The sequence below is a fragment of the Apaloderma vittatum genome, unplaced genomic scaffold (genome assembly GCF_000703405.1).
Source record: "Apaloderma vittatum isolate BGI_N311 unplaced genomic scaffold, ASM70340v1 scaffold27154, whole genome shotgun sequence".
Lineage (NCBI taxonomy): Eukaryota > Metazoa > Chordata > Aves > Trogoniformes > Trogonidae > Apaloderma > Apaloderma vittatum.
The window spans coordinates 92,358-120,312 of record NW_009712534.1 but is presented as its reverse complement, the minus strand read 5'-3'; the positions used below and the strand labels follow the sequence as shown (position 1 = coordinate 120,312).

Genomic DNA, 27,955 nt, shown 5'->3' with positions numbered 1-27,955 from the left:
AACGTGTTGCGCTCCCGTCTCCTGCTTTACACCCCTGCGAAACCCGCTCCGGGAAACGGGGATGCATCAGTCGCGCTTAAATATTTTTCCCCTTTCTGTTTATCTCTGCAGGTAAAGTGGAGCTGCATGGGAAACTCATAGAAGTTGAACATTCGGTCCCTAAAAGACAAAGGTAATTTGTTTTTATTTTTATTCTTTTTAATTATCTCCCTTACCCGGCTAGAAGCGATTTGAAAAATGTTTAGGTGTGCAATTCTCTTCCCTGTAGATAAATGGACCGCTTTCTTAAACACACAGGCGTGCGCTCTGTGCTGTCCTAAGGTTTTCTAGAATCACCCCGTGTATTTCAAATGTAGTGTCTTGGCTGGGCAACAGTGGTAGCATTTAATTTTTGTTTTTTTAATAAGCACCTTTTTAGGGGAGAAGCGAGTTGTTATGGCTTGATGGCAAATGATTATGAAGAATTTTAAACGTAAAGTTCTGTGAGAAGAGTTAAAATCTGAGTGTTAGCAGGAAATGTAGTGATGTGAACTGTGTAATGGGCACGCACATGAGCTTTGCTCCAGCAACAAAAAGCATCTTGTAAATTCACTGGTATACGTATTTTTTTGATTCTGCCATGTTGGAGTCTGCAGCATTTTATAGGCATGTAGTAGAAGTCTCATCTGTATTTGAGAGGATTTTTCATCATGGTTTTGAGCTGGTCTATAGAAGCAGCAGGAGAATGACTTCTTATCAATAAGGATGGGATTTATTCTTGATTTCTGAATGCATGTTTAATTTTTGCAAGGCATTAATTTTGTTTTGCCTCATGTAAAGAAGCAGTACTTGCAATAAAGCAGGGTGGTGTTTTTATATTGCCTATAGCAATTCAGCCTGCTTCTTTCACAAATATTTAGATTATAGAAAACCTGGCGTGCACTAGAGAGTAAAGGCAAAATAGATCAAACTTTCCACGTGCTTGTTCCTGTACTCCATTATTCAATCTGGGAAGTATGTCTCTCTGTGTAACTTTGTTGAAAGGGGCTTCTAATATTTCAGGGTTATTTTTAAGAAGTTCAGTCTTTTTAAAATAGTTGATTTTGAAAAGGTGAATTAGCTGTCTTGATGGGCATTGTATCTTGGTATTTTGAGAATTAGAAGCTTAATCACTCTTTAGAGGAAAGCTTCATTTGAGAAAGTATGGCAGATTTTTGCACTAGTTAAGGGAGGGGAACCCCTCTCTGGACCAATTTGTAGCATGTTAATTGCTGTGGTTGTTTGATACTTTTCATTGGAGATTAATATGCTGTATGTGTTCTATTTCTCATTCAGTATTCAAGGTATATGGCTTTGATTCACAGTAGCCTATATTTCAGGTTTTTGCATCTAAAAATACTGTTGTAGATGGAATGTGTTTTTAGATTTAAGGAGAAATTTTCATGGGACATGTAAGAATTGATAGTTTCCTGTTAATCTCTGTAACAAACAAATTTATCATGATTATTAATCTTAAGCTTGCACAAGTAGTATTCTGTTTATACTGTTGGAAGTGAATTTATTTCACTCATATAAAAGTAAACTTAAAATGACTGGTGCCCTCCAACTTTTTTTAAATCGTTGTTTAAAAGTATTTTCCTGTTCTTTCAGCTGTCAGCTGAAGTGGTGTAAAAGTCCATTCTTCTTGTTGGGTAGCATGCCTTCGTATTTGCCTGTGAATTAGGAATTATCAGAAACGTGCATCTGTCCGTAACTTGTTGAAAAGAACTCTGCACTTTTCTGGGCGTGCATTGCCTTCATATAGGCGTGCTGAAAAAATTGCAAGTGTAATTGTATCAGTCTACCCCTGTTACTTCTCCCAAAGCCCTTTTTTAAGACACTGTTTCATTGTGCAGTATCATATTGGAAAGTATTAGATGTAGTTCAGATTTAACTGCTATTTAACAGAAAAATTGCATTTCTCGTAACTGTGCTTCCTTCCCCTTTGTTTCCGCTCCCCCTCTCCCAAAATCAAATATAGAAAGCCCATTCCAATTCAGTCAGTGGCCTCCATATGTAAAAGTGGCTCTCATTCATTTTATGAATGTTTAATAATTGTTTTTGAGGGGGTCAAAAAGTTGGGAGATTTTTTCCATGGCTCCATAAACATTGTTTACAGGGCGTATATTTAGAGTTGAAAACTGTGTTTTTACACATAGCTCACAAATGTTGAGTATTTTGATGAAACTGACTACTAAGGCGCCTTCAAAGTAACTTATTTGGAGTCTTTGTATCTTTTTACACCAGGGAAAGGTGGAGATGCAGCCCGGGTGGATGGGGGGAGGTGGTGCTGCTCACAGGCCCACCCAGGGTGAGGCTGGGGACCGCTTTCCCGAGAGCCCTGTGCCCTTCAGGGCGGGAGATGCAGTTAGAGAAGTGATGGTATTATAAAAGAAAAAAAAAAAGGGAAAAATAAGAAGAGGAAAAAGGAAAAATAAAAAAGTAGATGCGTCAAGTCTGTCTTTCAGCATGAGCGTACAATTAATAGTTTGGTCAAATGATTACTTCATAAGAGCAAAAGTTTTAGTGCACTGAAATTATTCAATACATTGTATTGACCTCTGCTGCTGTGAGGCTGCTTCACGCAGAGTCCTAGCTCCCTGCCTTACAACCTCCTTAAATACGATTTATATGTGTTGCATTTTTTTTTTTTTTTTAAGCGAAATGCATGTATTACCACTTGCAAAGATAGTTTGCAGGTATCTTTCCTCCAGAAGCTGCTGAGGTGCATGGGAGGAAAGGGTAAGGGTTTGGTAATCCATATCCTCGTCACATAAAGGAAGGTCAAGAGGTGGTGTCAGCGAGGGTTGCCATAAAGTTGAGCTGAATCCAGAAGACTGTGCCTGGCTTGTTATTCAGGGCGAAATTCTTGGGCCCAGTAGTCACTGCATTCCAGCCCTTGCTGGATCTCCAGATTTGAAGTGGGCACACCCAGGTTTGCAAAATTACCTTCCTACCTGCTGTGGAAGGAAGGAGAGCGCCTTCTGTGTGGCTTTCTCCCTCCCCTCCCCCTTGGAAGCGTTTGAAAACAGAGGAGGGGATACGCTGCGGTTGAAAGAAGGGGCCTGGTCAAGGTTTCCTTGATGGTAGGGTGGAGAATCATTTTGGGGGAGGTGCAAAGTATTTAATAAGCTCGGAGTAGATTCCTGACTTACTATTGAAATCTCAAGGGAATGCCAAAGGAATGCAGCATTTCTGCATTCAGACCCCTCGGTGTGGAGGAAGGCTGTCGCAGCGTTTAAAGGTTTAGGTCACTTTATGCAAAAAGTTGGAGAAGGCATTGTAACTATTCTGACCGCTAGTTGCTCCCTGCCAAGGGGAAAGGCTGCTTAGATGGGTTTTCCTCCCGCAAAGCAGCGATGCGGGAGGAGGACGGTGGCAGCCCATCGCCTACGTGCGCCCGTGCCTATGGAACTTGTGGTGCGAGGCTTCGGGTACTACCTCCCCGCAATCCAAGAGCAGCTGGTATCTCCAAGCGATGTAGGCTGCAATCTGATTATTCAAATGGCCCTGATGTCACTCACTGCCATGGGGGGGAGGGTAGGCGAGTGCTAACTGGGCACCTGGGGACGGGCCTGGTGCCGCCTCCTGGTGCCAGCTCCCACCTTCAGGTGGGCGTCCCACACTGGCCTGGTCCACCTTGCCTGCTCCTGGGGTCTTCAGCTGCCTAAAATGTTCTCACCACCCCAGCTGTGACACCCATGAGGTGTTTTTCCAATTAGAAGGTGTGTGTTTTGGTGGTTTGTGTTTTGTTGGTTTTTTTTTCCCCCCCTTCCACCTCGAAGGCTCTTTGTTGAGAAAATAAATGCACCAGGTCTTGTTAGTTTGGGAGAAGGGAGTAGCAAAAGTGCACCTGGTAGGTAGCGCCGCCTCTGCACAAGCTGTGTCACAGGGAGCTCAGTGTCCTACCAGCTGGGCTGCACCTCCAAAGCTGAAGGATCTGAAGGCTGACTTGAGGAAAATGGGCCCCAAATCCCTCCTGCAGCCATCTCTGCTCCAGGGGTTACGCTGTTGGATGGGCATCGGATTGTGTTGCTAATTCTCAGTATAATGAGGGTTTGTGTCTTGCCCAGGCAAGGCGGTGGGAAACAGCACGGCAAAGCTGAAGTATGTATGGTGGCTACAACGGTCACAGTTATTAAAAAAATAAAATAAAATGTAGTGGCATTGATTTTTAGTTTTGCTGCTGTAAATATCAAGCGGAGAGAAACATGCTGAATGTAAAAATATACGATAGAAAAAACCCAAGTCATTTACTGGCCATATTCATGCGCTTTTCTGTGGAAAGAGCGAGAGGATTGGGTTCAGACTAGAACATATTTGAGAGTGAATTTGGATGCGTAGTGATTTTGGGGTTTTATTCTCCGTTTCCACAAGTATTTTTGCAGATATGAACAGGAAATTAATTTTATTGTTATTGATTTTTTTTTTTCTAATCTTTGAAAGCTTACAACTTGAGTGGAAACAAACCTGGATAGTTTTGGTGATTCCTACATAAACAATGAGTTGTTATGGCAGGAACAGATAATTCTTCACTAACCATGATAACTTCTATGTGATCTGAAGTTTAATTTTTATAACTCCCCATACTGTTTAATCGTTAATAATTTAAAAAAAATTTCTTGTGGAAGTTTTAAAAAATACGCTGGAGTCCATGAAACCTAGCCTTAAATGCATGTCCTGGAAGTTTGCTCCTACTCTCTTTTTTGCTACTTGCCCTTTGTGGAAGGTACCCTGTGACCATACTTATAATGAACTTTAAATTGTGCATGGATATAGTAAATTTGATGAAGTGGAACAAAAAATTAACATTTTGAAAGTGTAATTCAAGGATAGTAAAATATAATCAGGAAATGTTTAAGATTTTCTTTATTTCTTCCTTGTAATTTTTTTTTTTCCCTTCAAGCATGGGGTAATAACGTTCCACATTTTTGAGACCTTGAAGATGGTATTTTTGTAAAATGGGGCTGTGTTCCTTTCAGTCGCTCTTTTAAGTGCAAAGCACAGGACTTGACAGTGCTGAAGTCCTTTAATAGCTTCTGGCTAGCTACTGGGTGGACTTCAGATGTGTAGTTTTGACCTAAAAAAATTCTTAAATGGTCTGGGATTTACCTACCTAACAGAAAATGTGAAGCTTCCTGTAAGGGTCATGAGAGAGGGACCCAGGTGGAATTAATATACACCTGATACTCACTCACAGATAGGGCTAGCCCTTCAGGGAACCCCCCAGAAGTTTATTTGCTCCTTAAAACCTGTTCCTCTTCTTAATGTCATTTTAACTTTTTAGGATTTTATCCTCCTGGAACGGTGGTAACACATACATAGTGCCATAGAGCACAGTTAAACACTCTTTTTTCAGTGTTTTCATCCTTGCACAAGCCCAGTGGGGTGTGCACAGCGCAATACTGATGTGGGATTTTTTTCTTGTAATTTAAGGGTCAAATTTATTATTGGAATTTGATTATTCAGAATCAGTAAATAAGTGGAGGTGAATGGGTCAAAAAATTAAATATTACAAAAATCGAAGTAAGAAGGATAACTTTTCATGTTTTATAGGAAGAAAGGGATAGGTAGAACAGTTTTAATAGAATTGACGCACTTGGCAATATTGAGGTGCTTTGTGTAGTTCCAGAGTGCTTCAGTCTGATTCTCTTTTAATGTCTTCTCTCATTTTGTTTCCATATGCAAAATGTTTATCTGCATGTCGGTCCATTTTTTATCTCAAATGATGCAGAGTATAGAATTATACGTTGACTTATATGCTAATAGTTGCTGAAAGCTAAGATAAAACCACGACTTTTTCTTATTTCATCTAGAAATGTGACATTGTTACCAGAAATACTCGTGTGTTATTTTGCAGTTTTAGTCTGAGGCTTCCATCCTTGCTTTGTTTTTTCTTATTTTTTTCTGTGCATGCCAAGTGTATGCATTTGTACGCCTTTCTGTCCTGCATCTTTGCTGTACGAGTCTCACATTTTCTGTCCAAATAAAGAAAATATTGTTAAACGTGCCATCTGAAATCTCCCCAAGTGTCCTGGTTTGGGGTGTGCTGGGGAGATCAGTAAGCCCAATTTTACTGGTGCTACCCAGCCTCTCTGGGCACATTTATCCACGCGGGTGCTTTAGTGTCAGTTGTTCCTTCTCATCACTTGGAATAAGTAACTCAGCTTTGAAAGGTTTCTGCATAGGAGCAAGACCTGCTTTATGTTGGGGCATGTTTTAAGTAATTAAACAAAAAATTGTATTATTGTATCCTCTCCTGGTTTTGCTTCTTTCCAGATCTTCAATATTGGTTTGTGAGTGTGTGTTGAAAGATATGTATGGTTAATGAAGAAGAAAAGCTCCATGTTTGTAGTTAGACACTTAACAAATAAAGGGTGTTACTAGGGTCAATATTAGGATAAGCATTAAAATACTGTACATGTAATGGCAATAGAGTGGGTCAAAAATGGTGAGACTTTCCACTTTTTTTTTCCCTGTAAGTGTACTGAAATTTTAAAATGGAAAATTATATTAATTTATCATATTGTGTAATATCATGGCAGCTAGCACAAGAGAAACTTGTAGTATAAAAGTTGTGTCCTGTGAGATGTAACCTTAGGAGCGAAGTGCCTCCCTTATTGTCCGCATCTTTGGGGTGCAGTGGAATCAGCATCACCTAAAACTGCCCTTTTGCAAATCTGGATGGATAGAAAACTGCCCCTAAGAGGTAAAAGGAGGCATTCTCTAGTTTTAATTAGGTTAAAATTTGGTTAAGAGCACAGACAATAATGAGTCCAAGAGGGATGTGACTCTTCTTGGGTATGTGACTGAGTATTGAAACAAAACTGCATTGAAATGAAAAGTCTTCAGCTGAGAAGGGTTTTACTCAATTTGATTTTTTTTGATGTCTTGGTCATTTTGTGACCGTAGTCTGATTGGTGAGAAATAATGCGGAGAACTGCTTCAAATCGAATGTGTACGTATATGTGTGTGTATGCATCCATATGCATTTTAAAAGGTTTTATTACCATAAAATAATTTGCAGTTTAAGAAGAGACCAGCTAAAAATATCTGGAGAATTTATAAAAATAGTATTTTAGGTTTTTTGTTGGCTTTTTCTTTTGCTAGTACTAGTACACTTGAACACAACTGAAGCTGAATGTTCACTTTTGAAAGATTAGCTTTCATGCTTAGCTGAACTTTAGGAACGCTACTTTAAAGTATGTAGCCTACACCATGTGTCTAATACATTTTTTCCTTTTTGTGAAAATAGCAAAGCTTTATTGTTTTGGTAAATTGATTTTAGTTTTAAATGTTAAACATACAGGTCCTGTAGGGTTTTCCCTCAAAAATGGAGCTTGCTTTATTTTAACGGAGCCTTAAATATTGTAGTGAGGAGTGAAAATTCCAGACAGAGGGAACTCTAGTTTGCATTTAAAAGAAAAAAACACATAAAAACCCTCTTAAATTATTAGTTGGGTTCACAATGACTTATTTTCCTGAGACTTAATGTGAAGCAGCGATTAGGGTTAAAGTCAAAATCTCGTGTTCAGATTTGAAATTATCTGTTAAATATCTAGCATGTGTGGATCAAGGCGGGGCTCTAGTTTTCTAGGAACAAGAAGGGCAGGAGGGCTGGCTGTGAGAAAGAGGAGGGGGGAGAAAACCCAACCTGGAGTGAGTCGTGCTGAGCAGTTGCTCCCCACAGCTTTCCTCCCGGGGCCTGATCCTGCAGCTCTCTGCCCCTTCGCCCCTGTCCTCAGAGCGCTGCGGGGAGGCTCTTGGGAAACCAGGTTTGCAAACTGCTCTCTCTTTGACAAGGAAAACGCACATATTGCCTAGCAAAGGCAAAAGAGACAAGCTGTACAGTTTATTCTGTATTTTTTTTTAAGCAGTAGTTTGAAAACACTTACAGAAAAGATCATCCGGAAATTTATTTTTGGTGATAGAGTGCATTATTTGGTTTCTATGAGTAGGGGAGATTCTCTGTGTGATGGTGGCTTCTTGGTTATTGTGGAAGAATAGTTCAATTTTTCCTCCTCCATCTAGAGTAAAAATTTCAAAACGATGTCCCCTTACACCAGTACTTGAAAAATACAATCTGTAGAATGTTCATGGAATTCAGTCAGTAGTTTAATCTGAGATAATAGACCAGGTTTACATTGTTGTTTTCCTGATGTGAATTCAAATTCTGACAAACAGGCTTTAAATGTTTTTCCAGTGACAGTTTTGTGGCAACCCTAAGTAGGTAATGGTTAAAAAAAAAAAAATATTTGTCTATGTCTTGGAATATTGTTCCTAATTTTACCATAATTTTTCAGGGGGGTTTGCTTACTGTATACAAGCTGACACAAAATCCTATTGCGCTGGTTTGTTACAGACGCGTACTTTTATGCTGTAAAGAGAACCCAGGTCTTTCTTACCCTGGGAACTGTACCCCTGAAAGAACCACGTGTTTCCTTGTGCAAAACCAGGGCTTGGGTGTGCAGAGGGAGCTCTTTGCCAGGGTGAAGCAAAAGGGATTCAATGCCAAGTGTCTTTCAGTGGGGTTTATCACAGTGGGTGCTGGTGCTGATCAACAGCCAAAGTTCTCGGAGGGTGAGGTTTACGTTAACAGAAGTTGAGTTGTTTAAGCAAGTTCTAAGTGGTGATGGGCAGCGGCATAACTTGGTGATGGAGACCTAAAATTTGCTGTTGGTAGTTAGGAGGTTCTTCTCTTGACCTGAAAAAATGTACTGGAATATCTCAGTACTTGTTGACTTGTAATCTTACTGAATGAACTTTGCACCTGCAAAGAGATTTTTAACATAGGACACTTGGAAGACATGTGCAGCTTTCAAGGATGACAGGTGTTTAAAAGTGTCTGCAAATTCTCTTTCAATTTCAAATACATACTGAGCCATGGTAAGCATGTAGCTTAGCACGTGGTCTGTAGATTTACTAATACTTAATTAAGAAACTAGAGAATCCTAGAGTACAGCACAGGTATTTAAGTTGTTTCTAATAACCTGTGCAAAATACATGAGAAATGAGCAGCTCTATGAAGTCAGAGAAGAGATTTTTTTTAAAAAAATACTGTGTATTCATTACATTTATTTTCAGAGTTTAGTGCTGGTTGTGTGCTTGTTCTTATACTTCTAATGCTCGTTCATTCAAAGATGCACCAGAATGTTTGTTCTATTTAACTGTTTTTCTTAAAACAACCCTCCCTCCTGTCTCCCACCAAAAAAAAAAGGAAAAATACCAAAACCCAAACACTCCACATGAAATTGATAGTCAAAAAAAGTAGGTGACCTTTCATTTATTTTTGAAATACTAAGTTTGTTTCTCAGTGATCTGGGTCCTAGTAGCAAATGATGAGGTCCTGTTCCATCGGGTAATGCCAAGGGTAACTTGTTTTGTGGTGGTGTTTATTTTGTTTTCATGAGAGTGAGTTATATATTTCTATTCAGTTATGCAGTTGAGAGGGAATTCTTATAAATAATATGATTCCTACCCTGTTTGTTCTCTTAAAAGAGAATTGATTGTTGGCATGTAAACATACCCAAAATTCTGCATTTAACATAGAACTATAAACTCTGTATACCTAAAATTGTGGAGTACGCAACCTTTGTACAACTGAGCTTGATGACAGCTGTTCAGTTAAACTCAAATCATGAGCAAAATTGTCTTTTCAGGTGATGTGGCATGTGTTTACCTGTATAAATTTGAAGCTACCCATCACTCCTAAAACATTTCCAAAGATTATTTTAAAGAAGATTCATCACCAGAGTTTGTAGAGCTTTTAGTATGAGTTAAAGATTGCTTTACCTTTGTGTTTGACTAGCTTCAGTAAAATTACAAAATTGCATCCACTTGCTGTGGACGGCTTTAACCTGCCTCTGTAGCAAATAATAATCTTACACACGTTGCTTTTCTTCTTGCCCCTTTCGCTCACATCACCTGATTCGCACAGTTCGCTTACTGCGACTGTTACTGGTTTTGCATGCGTTGGATTAAGTTGGGCATCTTAACGTGAAAATGCTACTTCTGAATGCATGAACGGCAGCAGAAATCCAGCAGCGCATGTGGGGTTGCGTCAGTCTCCCGCTGTATAGCAGTGCTGCTGTGTGTGGACCTTCAAAATGGCTTTTCAGATGAAAGTTCAAGCGATCTTAACTTTTTAGCTATAGAGTGTCCGTAGAAATCACATGTGGTTGTGTGTTCCAGAAGGCTGCTCTTTGACATTGCTCTGGCTTATGTCACTGGGTGTTCCGTTTTGGGTGGTAACCTTTAAGAGAAAAGAAAGGTAGGTAAGGCATGGAAGAAAAAACACATCCGAAACTTAGTCATGTTTCACCACAACTAAGCCCTCCAAGTTCCTGAGGAAGAAATGGTGTCTGAGCAGTGTTCTGGCGGTGGCTGTGGTGTGTGTCAGCCTGATGAGACTTGGGCTGGATGAGAAGACCTTTGCCTGGTTTGGGGGGGCTGAGCCAGGTGCCCTGACCCGTTTCTTTGCCTTCTGCCATCCAGCTCTGTGAGCTCTCCTTCCACTCTGTGGACAACCTGCATGTGGTTGCAAATTACGAATGTCTTTGAGATTTGGGGGAGGAGAGGGAGGGGAGCGATTGCTTTGTGCTGAGGCTTTTGGTAGCTCCAGTGCTGGTTGTCACTGGTAGTTTCTCTCTCGTCACGTAGTTCAGTACTAGGCATGAAGCTGGTGCCAGCATGATTTGAAATGAATTGCATTCTTGGAGGATGGTGGTGGGGAAGATGAGTGAAGAAGACACACAAACAGCAGAGTTAGCAGCAAATGATCAGTAACCCCTAAAGAAAGATAATTTACTTCTGTGGTTGAATATATATATCCTATAATAATACAGTCTTCCATGTGCTGATATTTTTTTTTCTTAAGTAATTTGATATTTTTAGCTTTTTCCTGTTCTTTATTTCTCTAGAATGTTCTTCTTAAATACTCAATTTTGGGGCATATCAATATGCAGATGGAACAGTGGAATTTCAAAGCTTTGAAAGATGTATTTAAACTATGTTAAGTTATGCTATTAGGTAAAAGCAATCTGATGTACTAGTGGAGGCAGGTACCACCTAATTTAGGTATCTCTGTTAACAAATCAGTATTGTCTGATTGTGAAAAGAAGATAGTAATTACTGCCTTGGTGTGATAATAAGTTTGTACATATGTGTACAAACTAGATTTGAAGTAATTAAATAGTAAATAATTTATTAAACATGATTGAAATTATCATCGTTATTATATGAACTTTGTTCATTATCTTGATTTAACTATCTAGAAAAACCCTATAAGTTTGAAAACTCTAAGTTACTAAGTGCAAATAATCTTGACATTAATGATGATTAACTTGTAAATTATACTTATCGTGCTACAGCTGACCAGTTCATTCATGTAGGCCTTTTCTCTGCTTTAAAACTAACTGACCCAAATTTACAGTTTGCTCAGTTTAATACAGAGTGAACTAAAAGAGTGTCAACACTAAACACTGCGCTTGTGAAGAGTCCACTTTTCAGTGGGGAAATATCAATCTGGTTTTGGTTCTCTGATCCTAACAGTGTATTTAAATCTGTAGCAGCAGGGAAAAAGTCAATGTTTGTTGAGATCTTCATCCTCGAAACATGCACTATATTTTATGTTTTCTGTGAAAAATAATGGAGTTATTAAAAAGTTGATAGTGGTTATCATAAGTGCTTTATATGCCACTTTTTAAAGTCATGGCAGTTTTTTATAGTATCATGAAAACAGGGGAAATTAACAGCTATAAAGGTAACTAAAGAAATACATTCTTACGTAAAAGTGACTTTTTGATGTAACTTGCTGTTGAAATAAATTGTAAAATTAAAATGTTGCATGATTTAAAATTTGAACAATTGAATTTTAGTTGTTGACTTTTCCAATTGAACAGAACAAAATGATACTCTAAGGCTTTTATCAAAACCTGATATGAAAGCTCAGGGATTGCTTTCATATATTATACTGTGTAAGCCTGTGTGCGCTATTCAAAGCTGCCATGACAAAAGAACAGATTGTTTTGGTAATTCTTAAAAATGAAGTTTAATGAAAGGTCTAATAAACTTTTTCTGTTAAGCAAATATAAAAAATTGCAAAATACTCTTTATGCACAAGCTGTGGAGTTCTAACTATGCCAGTACAAAATATTTACCATAAATGTAGATTTACAAGTGTAGATGTACTTACCCTGATCAAAATTATTGCCCTTTAAAAAAAAAAGATGTTATTACTTCATAAATTTGACTTCTTAAAACATGTTAATCAAAAAGTTAATTTTTTTTCCCAGTGAGCTGTCTTTAGGTCAAAACTCAATGTAGAAAATGGTGTGTATGTGTGCAAAGCATATGTATTACATAGTTCTACATCCCAAACGAAAGACTATGCATTCTACGCTTTGAGGGTATAAAATTTTTTGAGGGGAGACTATGCAGTTCTAAATAAAGTAACTTTTTTGGTGTAAGCACAGCTATGAAATAATTTTAGTTGGTGCTGTTCTCTCCATGCAGTTTTCATGTAATTAAATGGGATTTCATTTTTAGGGGAGAACTCTTCAGAAAAAAATTGCTTAAAAGGAATGATGATAATGACTGAAAACCATAAGCCTAATTTGTTTCTCTTTGCAAGTAACTTAAGTATAGAAGCAATGGATTTTTTTGTTTTTGTGCCCCGTGATATTGAGCATAAAAATGAAAGGCAAAGGGCCAAGCGGTCATTTCTATGACTTTTGGATTTTGATGACTTTTGGGCAAGAGAAAGAAAGGAAAAATCTTTGGTGGTGATAGCACAAACCCCACATGTTCTAGCACTTCCCTGGTCAAGGCATTATGTCTCATCTGCTTTAGGTCACTTAATCAGTTTAAGGCCACGTGGAACTGCCATTAGTAAGGGCCAGCACTTGAGTGTTATTTCTTCTTGTTGGTATTCAATTAGTTCAACAAAGTGTACTGGTAAAATAATTACTAGAGCATCAAAGTGAGAATTGGCATCTGTGCAGTGTCTTAGTTGTTGTTGTGCGTTGGTTGATACTTTAAAAGTTCCTGGCTTGTTATTTAAACTTGTGTGAATAAGGTTTATTGTATTGAATCCCTTGAGATGGAAGAACTTATTTAAAGCAAAAGTAAAGGGAAATGTACAGTAAATTTGACATTTCTTCTGTTGTAAAAATGCCGAAGTAGTCTTCTTGATCTATTCCTGTTAGTGTGGTCTAGAAGATTTAAAAGAAGCTATTTGTCTCACTAGTGATCTTAAAACTTGGTTTATCTCAAGTTTGAAGGGTGAAAAGTAGTAATGAGAAAATTGATTTTATTTATTTATAAACTAAAAAACACAACTGAACCAGCATAAAACCGTCTTAGCCGCATGAGCAGGCTATCTGCATGCAGTTCTTTAAGCTTTGCTGGAACATCAGATAATGAGCATAGTATATCTTTTAAATGCTCAGTTATCATGTTTGGACAAAGCTGTTCTCTTGCAAAGTTGAGTAATATACGTATTTATGAACAAAGTAATAAAAAATGGAAGTTTCAGCTGGACTGGATGCAGAGTGAAAGGCATATGTGCATATGTGTGCAGACACACATGCGTGCACTACGTTCCTTAAGAGTGACTTTGAACCCTGGAAAGAGCCTGAAATGCGTGGCTGTACATTGGAAAGCACTGATTTACTCTGTGCTCTCATTAACTCTGTTCTTAGTTTGTTTGGTTCTTTTAAGCACCAGCACTTTATTCATATTTTTAGACATTATTATATAGACAGTTGCCTAAATGAAATAGTTTGCCCTTGTTAATATCCTTTTATATCATGGAAGAGACTTGAAAATACCAGCGAGTCCATCTATTAGCTGAAGTTTACATATACACTTAAAATCAGACTAAGCAAGATTTTTCATTTATTCTGGTTATCGTTTAAAAGCTTTTTGAAGTCAGATGGTTCTTTCAGCAGTAGAGTGTTTCAGTGTGTTTCCATTTCCCAGACCCCACAGGAATCTTTGTTTACTGAGACCATTTACTGAGATCATTTTAGGAATTTGACATCCCTTTGTGTCATTTTTTGTAAAGTAGCCTGAAAGAGGCAATGAACAGGCTTTACTTTAAAAAGCAAAACAGCAAGGCAGTGGAAAAATGTGTGCTGGGATGGGTCCCCAAACTACCCAATACCTTGCTCAGGTTAAGCTCTGAAGTAGCTTACTCTAAACCTGGAGGGTCTAAATCAGATATTTAATAGCAGAGAACCTCGATTTGCTGTTTCTTTTGCTCCCTGAGCCTATGTAACCAAGGTCTTGCAATTACATGCTGCAAGTGTAGGGGCTGAGCAATTCTTACTGTTTCACTTTAAGCCTTGTTTTACTTCCTCTCCATCTCGCAAATCAGAACTGAATTTGACTGGTTCATCCGGAGCATACAGTGAACTTAAACCGAGTATGAACAACCTTAGTTTCACTTGAGCCTGACCTGAAAGAGACCCAAATGGGTTAGAATCCCTGACTGTAGCTATGGCTTAGGGAATCTGGAAAGTGTTTTTGATGTTCTCTGCAGAGGTTCCTGGTTGGGCAGGCTGGTCTCAGTGGCATGGTGGCTATGGGTTTGTCTAGGAATGCTGCAAATTTTATTTAGTTTTTTCAGTCTGAGACAGGTGAATAACTAAACTCTTGTGAAGACTAGATCTAATCTGGTGCCCCACTTCCTGTACCAGAAAACGTCAAAATTTTCATGTTCTATGTGATCTATGTCACTTATTTCCATTGGGTTTCTAACTGATGTGTAAACTTTTGTGGAGTAAGTGATAGTAGTAGGAAAGACATGCAAAATAAAAGCGCTATAAGGGTATATCCAGTAGCTGCTTTGTGGACTAAAGGATCTTGTTGGCTTTTATTAATTATTCAAGTCTTGGTACTCTTTTTTACTTGAGAAAAGACGCTGAAATATCCCACACGTTTCTTTCTCCTCCTTGGGCTCTTTAAAAGGAGCTGAATTTACTGAAAACTAAAAAAAAAAATTAAAATCCTTCTTTTAATTTCCCTGTGTAGGACTTCCCAGCCTCTAATTTGGCCATGCATTCGAAGCATATTAGGAAAAAATTGTCAGTGGAAAGGATTGTCAAGCATGGAACAGGCTGTGCAGGGAGGTGACTGAGTCTCCATCCCTGGAAGTGTTTAAAGGCCGTGTGGATGTGGTGCTCGGGGACATGGTTTAATGGTAGACCTGGCATTCCTAGGTTAACTGTTGGACTCAATAATCTTAAAGGTCTTTTCCAATCACTTCTATGATTTTATGACATGACAGGCAAGTTTCAGTCTAGAGCTGCTTTTTTACAGCTAGTGTGAAAGTTCAACAGTTGGTCCATAATGGAAATAGTGACTACTTCAGCCAGCCACCCATGTGGGCACTAGGAAAACAGGTGAAGGGAGGGAAGCTGCCATTCGCTATTTTGGTGGAAGGGTAGGGAGGAGAAAGATAAAACATGAGCATTGTGTCTCTTCATTAGAGGTTTACTAGTTCATACCAGTTAGGACTTTAAATAGATGGAAGTTGGGTTTGGCTGTTCTTTTTGTTTTGTTTTGTTTTTCTCATGTTTAGAAGCACTTTTGCATTTAAAGATGTTGTTTTTCATATACCTCCTGAGAGTTTTCACTGTTGTCCATGTCCCAGGTAATTGCAAGTTAGTGGTGGGGTGGGAGAATAAATGGCAAGTGACCGTAGCTCTAAAATGTTTGGTCAACAAAATCGGCTCAGCAGTACAGTTGTTCAAGGAATAGAGACCCCTCCTCTGAGGAGGAGGAGGGGGGAAAGAGAAACTGTGGCATTTAGAAGAAAAAAAAACACAAACAAAAAACCACCCCAAAAAGCCAACCCTACTCACTCACCCCCTACAACAAATAGGGAAATAAATAAAAAAACCTCCCTAGATTTAAAAAAAAAAAAAAAAACCACAACAAAACCCAACACAACTGAAACCAAACTAACCCAAGCAACAACAACAATAAAAATGTTTCAGTTTCTCTGAAGAGTTTTGGCATATGGGAAGAAAAAAGACCTGATATATCAGAAGCCACAAAGGTAGATGAAAGTCCATTTTGCTAAAGGATACTGGAACTTCCTATTAAATTTACAGCAGTGCTTAATTCTTTAATAAAAAAAAAAATCTTAACAGCCTTCTCTCATTAACAACACCTAGAAAATGAAAGCTTTTTTTTTTTCTTATCATGAGAAATTCAACATTAATATGGTAATGGGAGAATCTTTAGAATTTTCTTTTTAAAATGTCTTTATGGACCACTCAAGGGAATTTACAAATAATGAATATAAGCTTTTAGTCTAATTAGCTATGTGAAGAACTGTTGAACTGAAATCCTGAAGCAAGAGGTAATAGGTGGAAGCCTACCATCCGACTAAGCTGCATAAGCGTAAGAACTGCAGTCAGGCTTAGATTGGTTGGGTTTGGGTTTTTTTTACTTATTTTCCATGATATAACTTGGAAGCGCCGATGCAAACCTGGTTGTGCTTCTTGAGCTATCCTACCCTGCCCACAGATAGTCAGTCTTCTCCAGAGAGTGATCCTGCAAGGAGAGCGCAGCCTGGTGGTTTGGCCGGTGGCTTTGGAGAGAGAAGCTGACTGGTTTTACTGGCCCCACGGACACGTTTCTGACTGCAGTAAGCAAATCCCATGTTTTGCCGGCACTGGTAGGGAATTTGATCCTTAGCACAGAGGGATCTCTGAGGTAATTCAGGAGCCAGATTTTCCTCTTGAATGCTGAGATAATACACCTCTCCAAAGCGGCTACTTTGGTGGGTTGTATGGGCAAGATGAAAGGGGGAAAGTGTAGTTAGGAGCCAACCATTGTGTATTGCATGAGCTTTGAGGAAAAAATTTCTTTGTCTAAATTTTATGGAAAATCCCCGTTCTGAACGGTAGTACAGAGTGCTTTTAAATCCAGGTCTGGGATTAAATAATGAGGCAACACAAAGAGAAGTATTGCTGCAGTTTGCCTGTGGCTTAGCCGAGCTTTGTCTGCTTGAATTGCTGAATTGGGTCTGAAATTAGAGCAGTTACACTTCCTCTTCAAGTATTCTACTGTCCAGATCAGTGTGTAAAAATAATTTTTTTTCATGTTTTGTCAACAAGTCAGTATATGAAACCATTTTCCTTTCTTCTGTAGGTAAGGCATGAAGGTGAAGTTTGATTCATATTCTAATGCCTTTGAAAAAAATACAGTAACTTTGTCATCAGTGTGCTTTGTAATATACACTAAAAATCAATTACCTTTTAACAGAAGTGTTATAAAACCCTGTCACTTACTGAACCTGAGCGGGTTTTTAACAGAAATTCAGTATACTTTCTTCTTAGGTAGGGAGTGTGACCCTTTGCTTTTGTATTTATCAGAACTACTTGTAAGGAATAATCAAATTGAGATACGTAATTGTGTGTGTATATATGTAATTATATATATAATAGTACATATAAAATGGCTTAGAATGCATATTGAATAAGCTTTATTTGGGTGGACTTATTACTGTTTGTTAGGAGCTTTTGGAAACCAAATGTGACCAACTTAAAAAGACTAAAAATGTTGCTTAAACCCATGAAATTTCTGTGTGAAATCAGGAGGCAGGCAGACACCACAGCACCTCTTGCAGGACAAGCTGCTTCTGTGGCTTAATCTGTGTAATTACCTACATTTACCATGAAGAAAATAAGGAGAGGCCCTATCCCTCACCTTGCAACTAAAAAATTGTTTCTGTGCTTTTCCTGAATCACACTAATATGAATCAAGAATTAAGGACTTTTCATTTTGTCCTGCAAAACTGCCTATTTGTTTTCTTTTTCCCCTTCCCACCAGAAGAGCACTAAAAACACTGATTCACTCTTGCCATCAAGCATCAGCTAATTGAAGCAACCTGAGGGGGAGAAACTAATAAACTCTGTGTGTGGGGGCAGCTTTTCGTATCGGGCTTTTCTTGACTGTTTTTATTTTGCTGGCTGCAGAGTAAACAAGAAGACACCTCTTCCCCTTCTTCTATAAATTCAGTGGATTACCAGCAGCTTTCCATTTGGCTGTGAGAGTCACTAAGTTTGTTTCTATGGCTGTTCATGTCAGGACTCTTCATGCAGAAGTTGTTTCTTTACTGTACGGCATTAGCCACAGCCCATAGTGGGCTTGTGGTGGTGGTATGATGGTTTGGTTTTTTTTTTTATATTTCATCTCCAGCTGTGTGTTTTAAGCTTGTGTTGTCAGTGAAGTAAGCTCGAGAAGTGACATTTTTTGTCTTCACGCAGTTCTTTGGAGCTCAGGGAGAAGACGTGTTGTTTCAGTGTATGGGTTTGCAGGGGTATCACATGCAGCCGCCAGAGCTGGGGGACCAGGACCTCGGAGGCAGTACTGGGGAGGGACAGCACTTGGTGCTTACTCTACATCTGTGCTGTTGGTGTGAGGTGCCAAGACTTTTTTCCAGGTAATTAGTATGGCAGTGCCTACCTAGAATGGATGAAATGAATAAGCACTTCCTCTTTGCACATTCCAAAGAGTGGAAAAGGCAGACGATTTACTCTCTATCCCATAGGTATTGAGTTCAAACAATTGAATGAACTAACATTGTCGATGTTCACTTGATCTTCCTTTCAGGCACGTTTAACTCTTTTTCCATAGGCTCTTGTTTAAAAAAGTAGGTTTGCACTGTGTCAGTTTAAGGCATTAATGTTGTGTGTAGTTCACATGGCTGCTGGAATAAGAGACTATTATGTTATTGTCAAGAAATGGGAATTAAGGAGCAGGAGGGAGCAGATCTCTGGGGGATAGAGGGGAGGATGGTGAGAAGGATCTGGTAAGAGTGTGGATATGACACCAGTGTGGTAGTCCAGTTGCTTTGATATTTGTGTATGTGCCCCCCACTGAAACAGTCAAATTTTGACATGCCTACTAGATACAAAAAAATCAGAGGTCTAAGAGCATGATACTTTATTGTTCTTTGCTCTACAGTTGTCTATCTTCTATTTTTTAAAATTATTTTCCCTTAAGGGGAGGTGTGGATCTTAAGTGATTTGCCGTTGCAAAATGTCACATAAAGCATAGAGTGAGATTACATTAGTGAAAGTGTGTAGTGAAATTTTATTTAACGTGGGCATGCAAAAATGGGCAAATTTCGAGATCTTTTTAACGGAAGAGGATATTGATAGCTTGAAGAGGAAAGGGGATGTATATAGGGAGGGCAGAGAGAGAAGGAAAGAGCATGTATAAAAAAAGAATGCTGAAATTGTGAGCTACTTTCTTCCCTCCTCCCACCACCCTTTCCCTAAGACATGTTTAGTATTCTTTCATGTGTGTGGAAGGTTCCTGTGGGTTGGGAGCATTGGGTGTCCCTGCGCATGTGCTCTCTGTATTTACATAGGAGGGGTTACTCCTGCAAAGATCACTAGGAAGGCCTTTAGTAAATTATCAATCTTTATAGTACTTCACCTTTTCTGTGTTTGCACACCCATGTAGCACAAACATGTTGCCTTCCTTGTGAATGGGCAAAATGATGTTTTGTTTTACCTGCTTTCAGTGTTGCAGAGAGATTCGTGTCCTTCAAACACAAGACTCCATGTCCCAGAATCCCCGGAACAAATGTGTTGATGTGTGGTCGTCAGCAGTGGCTTGAAGTAACTGAATCCAGTTTACCTGCATAGTACTTAAAAAGAATTAGAATGTGTGCATTTCCCCTTAAGTAAATTGTTGCCAAATACCTGCTTATGGACTAGCCTGATACAGAAACTGTAGAAGTAATTTTTCTTCTTACCCAATAAAAGGTGTTTTGGTTGTCTTTGGGGGAAAAAACCAACAAAATGACAGAAAGTGGGAATACTTGTTCACATACTGTGAACTATAGGTGGCTTTCAAAAACATTCATATGATACAGAGCACGAACATAATTTGCCTAGATTTTTTTTGAGTTGACATCTATTGCTAATGCCTATTTAGAATGGAAGAAATTAAATAAGAAATAGGCTTAAACTGGAAAAAGTGCATACACAAGGCTTGTCTGAGTCACACTGATGAGATATGCTGGCAGTTTTACTAAGGATTTATTAAGACTAGACGAGCTGTATTTTAGATGACATTATTGTAATAAAATACCTCTGTGGAATTTGAAAGGACTATTTTTTGTTTTACGCACCTAGCATGGCTGAAAGTAGTTGTAAAATAACAAAATTTAGGATTATTTCAAAACAAAATAAACTAAAATATTCTGTAGGTTTATGCTGTGATGAGATAGCTATAGGAGTTTTGCACGTATTGTACTTTGGGGAAGAAAATAGGGTTATGGGGAAAGATGGAAAGTATGCTTAAAAAATCTGACACCATCTGACATGGGAGAATATTTCCAGGTAGATGCTGCCATGTTTTTCTCTTTCCTTTCCTCCACTTATTTTGTAGAGTTTTGTCCCTATGCAAAAGCTTCCTCACGGAAGCTGTTGCTGCTCTGGTAGATTCAATCGGACTCAGTTTGTCCTTTTCTCTTTGCTATACCTTTGCGTTTGCTTTGGTGTTTTTCTCGAAGTTGAGAGCTGATTCTCTGTGGGCTCTCGTGAAACGAGGATACGTACGGGGCTGCCGAAGTGCCGGAGAAGAGCTGGAGGAGGGATCTGTCGGGGCAGAAGCCGCACAGGTTGTTGCTGCACGTGGGGGATTTGGTCTCTGCTTGATGCTAGTTCAGTGCTCGCCCTGGTCCTGGGAACGCAAAAACACTTCTGTTGTTTCAATCTGTTCTCTCTGTGTGGAGAGAAAGGCAAAACGGGAGAGGGGTTACAAGCTTTGTGTATTTTTATAAGAAATATATTTAGATGTTTATTTTGAGAGGAGATGATAGTAACTGAAATGGAGACATTTCAGAGGTGCTTATAGTATTTTACGGTTTTGTGCAATACCTCCTCGCCATGCAAAGTTTTATTAAATTTTTTTTCTATTGCTAATTATGATACAATAACAATGTGAACAAAAAATATTAAGTTTTCATGTGCATCAATAAACACCGGACTTCAAATTTGTGTTGGACGACAAGTTAAAATTACTTACAGTGCAGCCAAGCAACTGATGAAGGTGTAAATAGTTTCAAATGGAATAGTTCATATAGCTGGTTTTGTATTTTTGAAGTGACCTTTCGGTTTTGTACAATAGGTGTCTCACTATTGCCATAAACTGAGGTGCACAGCAGGACTGTCCCCGTTTTGTATTTGACTTGCCATTTCCTTTCACTCTTTATGAATGTGGCAGAGAAACTGGTAATTTTAAGGTGGCATTTCTTCCTTGCTCCTCTCCCTTCCTCCTTCTCCTCCCTTTCAGGATGTTCAAGTTATTTTTGTGCTACAAATGTTGACTGACTAAAGTTTTAAATTGCATCAAACTTTTCAGCCCCTCGAAGTCATGTGGGAAGGAAAAAAAAAAAACCCCAAACTTCAAAACCTGTGTTATGTCCTTAGTTGTTATGTAAATGTAGAGATTGTGGGATTTTTTGTTGTTTTTTTTTTTTGGTCCATCTTTCAGGTGTTGGGCAGTAAAGAAGATATGTAGGTTTTCCTGTTGATATGAAGTGTGGGGTGGCAGTTTTTTTGTGTGACACTTGCACATGTGCTTTTGGAAAGGACTTTTCTCCTGTCTCCTTCTCACCGATGAAAATACGCTGCATTTGTTGCCTGGCTTGGTGCAGAGCTGGGGTGAGACCTGTTGCTGGTGTGCTGGCAGGGCTGCTGCGTGCTCAGATCCTTCTGTGAGTGGCACTCCTTGCTACGAAACTCTCATGAATTTTAATTTGAATCTGCAAGTGTGAGAGACTAATGGCACGACACAGTTTGAAGCACATTGAATAGCGTATTGGCTGCCAATTCTGTGGTTTGGGATTTTTCTGCATTAGAATTTCCCAGTATTTTTAATATTGAATGAACAGCCTCTTTTATGTTCTACTTTTACGACCCAACTTTCAAGTTTCAGGTTGCCGTGTGATACTTCAGAGCAGTATATCGCTACTTTAGGGTGATTGTTCTGTAGCAGATTTGCTAGCCGAGATTGCGGTTTAAGGAAATCCTTGCAGACTTCAAGGAAACTTCCCCCTCGTTGCTGTGAAGCAGCTCCTGATTTTTCCTCCGTTTATTGGAAATGAAAGCTTAAACAGGGTTATGTGTGGTTTGGGTTTTTGTTCTCCCTTCCTCGCCTACTTATACGATCAAATGCTGAAATCGGCTCTTTCTTGCTTGAGAAGGAGTGAAAACAGCTGAGAAACTCTGCCCAACCAGAACCTGTTCATTTTTTTTCTGGAGAAAGTGTGCTTGTCACTTGATGTGATGGTCACCGTAGTGTTGGGGGTGACACCACCCCGTGAGAAGTTTGACCCTAAGCTCTGGCTGGTGCCCCGCATAACGACTGTTGAGGGGAGCATTTTGGGATGTAAAACCAGCACTGCAGGCCTGTGTGGGTGGTGGTGGTGGTGGTGGTGATGGTAGAGAAAAGAGTGTACTTGAAAAGGATCTGAGGGGGGAAAATGAAAGCTTTCGGTTTCGTTGCTAGATGGCAACATCTCTAAAACTTGTTTGTTGCGAGTTTTTACTGGCCTGTGGAAGTCTAACAAACTTTTGTTATGAGAAGTCCTAAAAATGTGAAGTGTATTTTTTCTGTGAGAGGTACTGAGCGAAAAAAAATGTGGAGTAAAACTGAGTGTTGAACACAAGACGATGCTCGCTTTGGCTGCTTTGGGGAACCAAAATGAAGTTGGAACCTTCTAATCTAGGCTGCTCTGTATTGTCCCTTCTCCCTTTCACAGAACTTCCCAGGCCAGCCAGACTGAGCCAGCCAGCAGGCCCTACCTGAGCCCAGCTCAAACTGTGTTAATCTACACATTCTTGTAAATCCCAAGGGTTTTGTGGCATCTCTGGCATTTATTTGTTCTCTCACTTTGGGGGAAGGGAGGAGACAAAGGACTTGGCTGTGAAGGCAGCCAGCACACTGCTAGGCTTTGCACTAGCACTTCAAAGTGAATGTTTTGTTTTCTAGATAAGTGAAAACTGATGTAAATTTGGGGTCAAAGTACAATGAATTTACTGATTCTTACCCCTTCCTCCTGATCAGGGATGGAGAATGTCAGCCATAAGAATGTTAGTCATTAGGCTGATGAAAAGCCTCAATATCAAAGCAAACGTATCTATTCAAATTTATATTGTCTTACTGGAAGAGATGTAGAATCCTGAAGTATCATCTTGGTGATTTAAAAAAAATAATAAAATTCCTGAAGTATATGGAGCAGAACCTGGTACAAATTCATGGGTTTATCGTGCCCACTTACAATGGAGAGAATTAGATACTGAAGACCTTAAAGCTGAAATAGAAATAGCCTTCAATAAAAGTGGAGGCTATATAAAATATAACAGCTGTCAAATGTATAACAAGTATTTCTGTAACAGCTCTTTGGACTTGAAGAGATTTTGTCCTGACATTCCTTCCCAGCTATTTGTTGGGGTTTTTGAGTTGTGTATTTGGTTTTGTCCCTCTTAGTATGACAGATGCTTAAATCTCCGCTGCTGTGTAGTTTGTCTTGCAATAATGTTTGCTGCTTTTTTTTTAAACTATTTTCTTTAATTTATCTACAGGAGTCGGAAGCTTCAGATCAGAAATATCCCGCCTCACTTGCAGTGGGAGGTAGGAAGTCGCTTTAAAAATTGATATCTGTGCTTTAAACTGTGTTTCTGTTTCTCTCTTTATCCACAAGACTTTCCCCCCCTTCCCCCACCTTTCACTTGCTTTGCACACACCGCCCATTCTGTGCTGGGGAGAAATCCTTTGGAAGAGGGAACAATAGAGCCTTCTAAGCAATTCAGATAACTGCCTTCATTTCTGCTCTCCGAGTTAACCATAAAAAATGTTGAAATGGATTCTTTGGTGAACGCTGACTTCCTGACACAGTCACTCTCTTTGACTGAAAGCTTGTCCGTTTTGGACCTCACTGGTCTCATGTGTATGAATTCAGCAAACCTAATACAAGTTCATATTTAAATATTGAATCAAAACCTTACAAAATCAGCAATTTAAGGGTGGTCCTGTTTCTCAGATTTTGTTGTTTGTTTTTCTTTGCTCTTCTGTGGTGGTGGCATTACGGCAAATTGTTTGCTCATGCTATTATGGTTATCGACTCTCACTGATATATTGTATACTTGCTGTTTACACTCCACAAATAGTGTTACAATTTTTGCTGCAGATGGGCTACTGTGAGAATGGATCTGTTTTCTTTACTGTTTTTCTACCTCATATGTGTTCAAAATGTTGTTTTCATGTTTCTCTAGTGGTAAGTTATCCTTTCACCTGAGGGAGATTAGAGGGTGGAGGGTTGGGGATAAAGCTCCTACTGTGATGTTCTCTGGGCAGGTTTGGTCTGCTGTCTTCTGACTTTCCACCTGCAGCTACTTCTTTATTTGCACTGTCTGATTGTTTCCTAGCTTTGGAGAAAAACTGAGGCATTGGTCTGTCCAGTCTAAACTGTCAAACCCAGGATTTCCATAAGGTGCCAACACACACCATCTTTCACTGCTTCTGTCTGCCCTTCTCGTGTGTGTGGTCCATATAAGCGTTTCCTCTGCACTTCCCAAATCTTGTGCTCCCCTTGGGCTAATGTATCCACCTGATACCTCTTATTTCAAATTCATAACTTTTTTTTTGTCAAGTCTTCAGGAAGAGTAGTAACAGAAATGGTTGAGGGTGACCAATTTGAAGATAAATTTATTTTTTGGTATAAACTTTCTCTGAGGATTTTGTGTAGGAATAATGAGTATCAAAGCAGAGACACATGATTCAGAAAAATGTGAATAAGCACAGATGTAAAGCACTGCTAAGCAGAGTACATCAAAATTCTACCTACTCATCCTCCCTTATAGGTATGTACTTATTACTGCTTGTATGTTACAGGTATCTACCCTATTTCCCATCTGCTTTCTGATTTTGAAAAGATTTCCCTTCTCTCTATTGCTGCAGTTTATGTGGTGACATCTGGTTTCAGACACGATCCCTCCATTCCACCTTTATAAAACTCTGTGTCATCCTAAAATTTCTAAGGAAAATTTTCCCTGTTAACATCATTTCAACGTTGCTTGTGTGTCCTGAAATTGTTCGTATGGATTTGATCCTTTGGGCACAGAATGTAGAGGGTTGAGGCCTCAAAACAAGTTTTACAATGTTTTTGCATTGTCTTGGAAAGTCAGAGCTGCTTGCCAAGTATGGCTTGTCCTCAAAAATTCTAAACTTTTTTCTTTGTAAGTGCTGGTGGTCTGTCACTTCTACGCTAAGCAGGTAAGTTTTGTACATTCTCAGAATAGTGCCGATGACAAAATACTAAAGACAATTTCCTGATGAATTTTATCACATGTCAAGCCTACCTTGGCCTCTGGTATCCTTCTTGATGCTAAAATCTTGCAAAAACCTTCTTTGAGCTTTGCAATAAAGTTTTGGATGATTCCTCCTTAGAAGAACCCTTTCTTGCAACCAGTTGCTTGTCAGAGAAAGTAAAAGTTTATGCCTACAGAAAGGGACTTACATTGTGGCAATGTTCTTGCGTCATGTTTTCTGAGGGGATGGTGTGTGTGTGTGCACGTGTAGCAGCTGGAGCAATTTTACTTAAATTGTTTCTTATAGTCCCTCTGTGCCAATCTGCTTGCCTCATCACTCCTTTGTTAATTGCTTGAATCATGACTGACTTCTAATGGGTGTGAAATCCTTAAAACCAAACACCTGACAAAAGAGATCTCTAGGTTAGTTCAGGCTATCAGCCCTCATATATGTTTGATATTGAAATACAAAATGCAGTATCCTGCAGTACCTTTCTCTTTACAGTGGCATAGGGATACTTGAAAAGAACAGAAGAAAGATTAATGTTCTTGTGAAATTTTTTTTTTAATAATATAACCATTTTTAGGAAGGCTATCTTGTCATTCTTTGCAAAAGTATTTTTTTAAGCTCTATTGAAATAATTATCTTGTTTTAATCTCTGTTCTTTATAGAAAACAAGGATTATTTTTTTGGGAGGGGAAATCGACAGGTCCATCCCTAGCAGTCAGTGTGTGTGACTCTAGTTTGGTGCTTTGCAGCTGGTCTCATGGCCAGTGTGCCACCCAACGGTACCTGGAAGGCCTGGGGTGTGGAACCAGGACCCAGCACACATCTCTGTACATGCCCACACCCAGTGGAGATGGCCCTTGGCTTATAGCAGATAGCCCTCAAAACCTCTTATATTAACGAAAACATCTACCATATTCTCAAATGCAGCTTGTTGGGTCTGGAGAAAGCAGGTCTGGAAGAGTGGTGGAGATGCCACAGGAATGTAGCTGAAGTATTTGTTGTGTGAAGTGTAACAGAGTCTCGTAGTAGGTCCCGCTCCTGAACATCCCAGAGAATAGCGTTACCTCCTGGCTTTCAAAACCAGAGAAACATTCAGGGAATAGACTGGAGGTGAATCTAAATTAAGAATGTTTTGTGACATGTCAGCTGAGGAAGGTGCCCTCTTGTTGTCTTGGGTGTTTTGATCTCCATGCAGGTGGGAGCTGACTCTTAAGGTTCATAAAATGCCAGAGTAACTGAGTTTCCTGTGAAAAACTCGACACTGTTTCACTGGTGTACACTCTTCTTAAGAGGTGTGTGTGCCTATTTAGTAAAATCTACTGCCCTTAGTCTTATGGAAGAGAGAAAACACTGGACTTCAGTGTTAAGGAAACCTGGAATTCTCCTTGGAAGAAACTGGCTATCCTGAAGGCTTATGTGGACACTTGACCCATAGTTATTCCACATAGTTTGTACAAAATTGCCTGGTAACTAATCTGAACTTCACAAGAAAACTTTTGGCATGGTTCTACGTGTTTCTGTACCTGTGGGTTGGGTATCCTTGTACTCCTTGCCCAGCTGGAAGAAACGAAATGGAAGGAAGGCAGTATCTGTCTGAACTAAGAATATGTAGAACTTGCCTGAGACTGAAATTGAGCTGTGGACTGGAAGGGGCTTATCCAGGATCATGTTCTCTACTCATCCAGGAGTTCATTTACATTTTTCACCCTTCCCTCACTGGTTGTCTGGGTTTGAGGACTCTGGATCAGTGCCCATGTTCCATAAAAGCATCATCACTTCTGGAATGCATCTTCTTTTTGTTCTACTTGCATATAAATTACATATAGAGGTTATTGTATGAATTTAGTAATTTGAAGGACATGTGCGTGATCAGATTTTATTTTCTTAAATAAATTGTTTTCATTTGTTACAAAATCTGTTTGGTGAAGCAAACTCTAAAACAACTAGTGCACTTTTTAAAATGATAGTAGGTAGATATCATTTTTACCCCCTTTCCTCTCCTTATTCATCAAATACATAGTCTAGGTTGATGCTGAGAATCACAAGTGAAGGATTTGTCACACCAGGTTTTCCCATTCTCTACACATACCAGTATCAGCTCTTTCTCACTGGAAATGAGCTCCTGGCTCTGTGGTCTCTGCAGAAAAGTAAATAGATCTCTATTACTCTTACCTGAGCCACAACCTTTAAGATACTATTTTGACTTCTAATTTGTAACTGCAAGTAGTCTCATGCGTAGCTTGTGAGTATTCAGCACTGAAGATGTATTTGCAAGACAAAATGATCTGCTTTTAGAAGGAGGTCTGGGTGTGGTGGTTTAAAACTGAAGTACCTACAGTTTATCTCCAGTTCACTGTGATGGGGATCAAAGTAGAGTTCTTCTAAGAAGGAACTGTTATGTGAAATGTCATCTTTTCTTTCTTTCTTTCTTTTTTTAAAAAAAAAAAATTTAAAACTAACTTCCTCAGTGTAGAAGATACTTCAAGAGATTCTCTTTCCAAATATTTTTTCTATGTTTAGTGACTAAAGCACCAGAGAACAGACTTTCAGGACACAGATGGTGCCAGAAACAGCACTGCTGGCT

The 27,955-nt window shown here is 39.2% G+C and overlaps 1 protein-coding gene across 1 annotated transcript in view; it reads left to right on the top strand.

The window, feature by feature from the left end:
• Positions 1–104: 104 nt before the first annotated feature.
• Positions 105–27,955, top strand: part of IGF2BP3 (insulin-like growth factor 2 mRNA binding protein 3) — a gene marked incomplete at its 5' end in the record, with an annotated part of 109,084 nt that continues 81,233 nt past the window's right edge. The window contains 2 exons of the mRNA XM_009868037.1: positions 105–172; positions 23,637–23,685. Coding sequence (XP_009866339.1) covers positions 105–172; positions 23,637–23,685 — 117 coding nt within the window. The remainder of the gene's footprint in view (positions 173–23,636; positions 23,686–27,955) is intronic.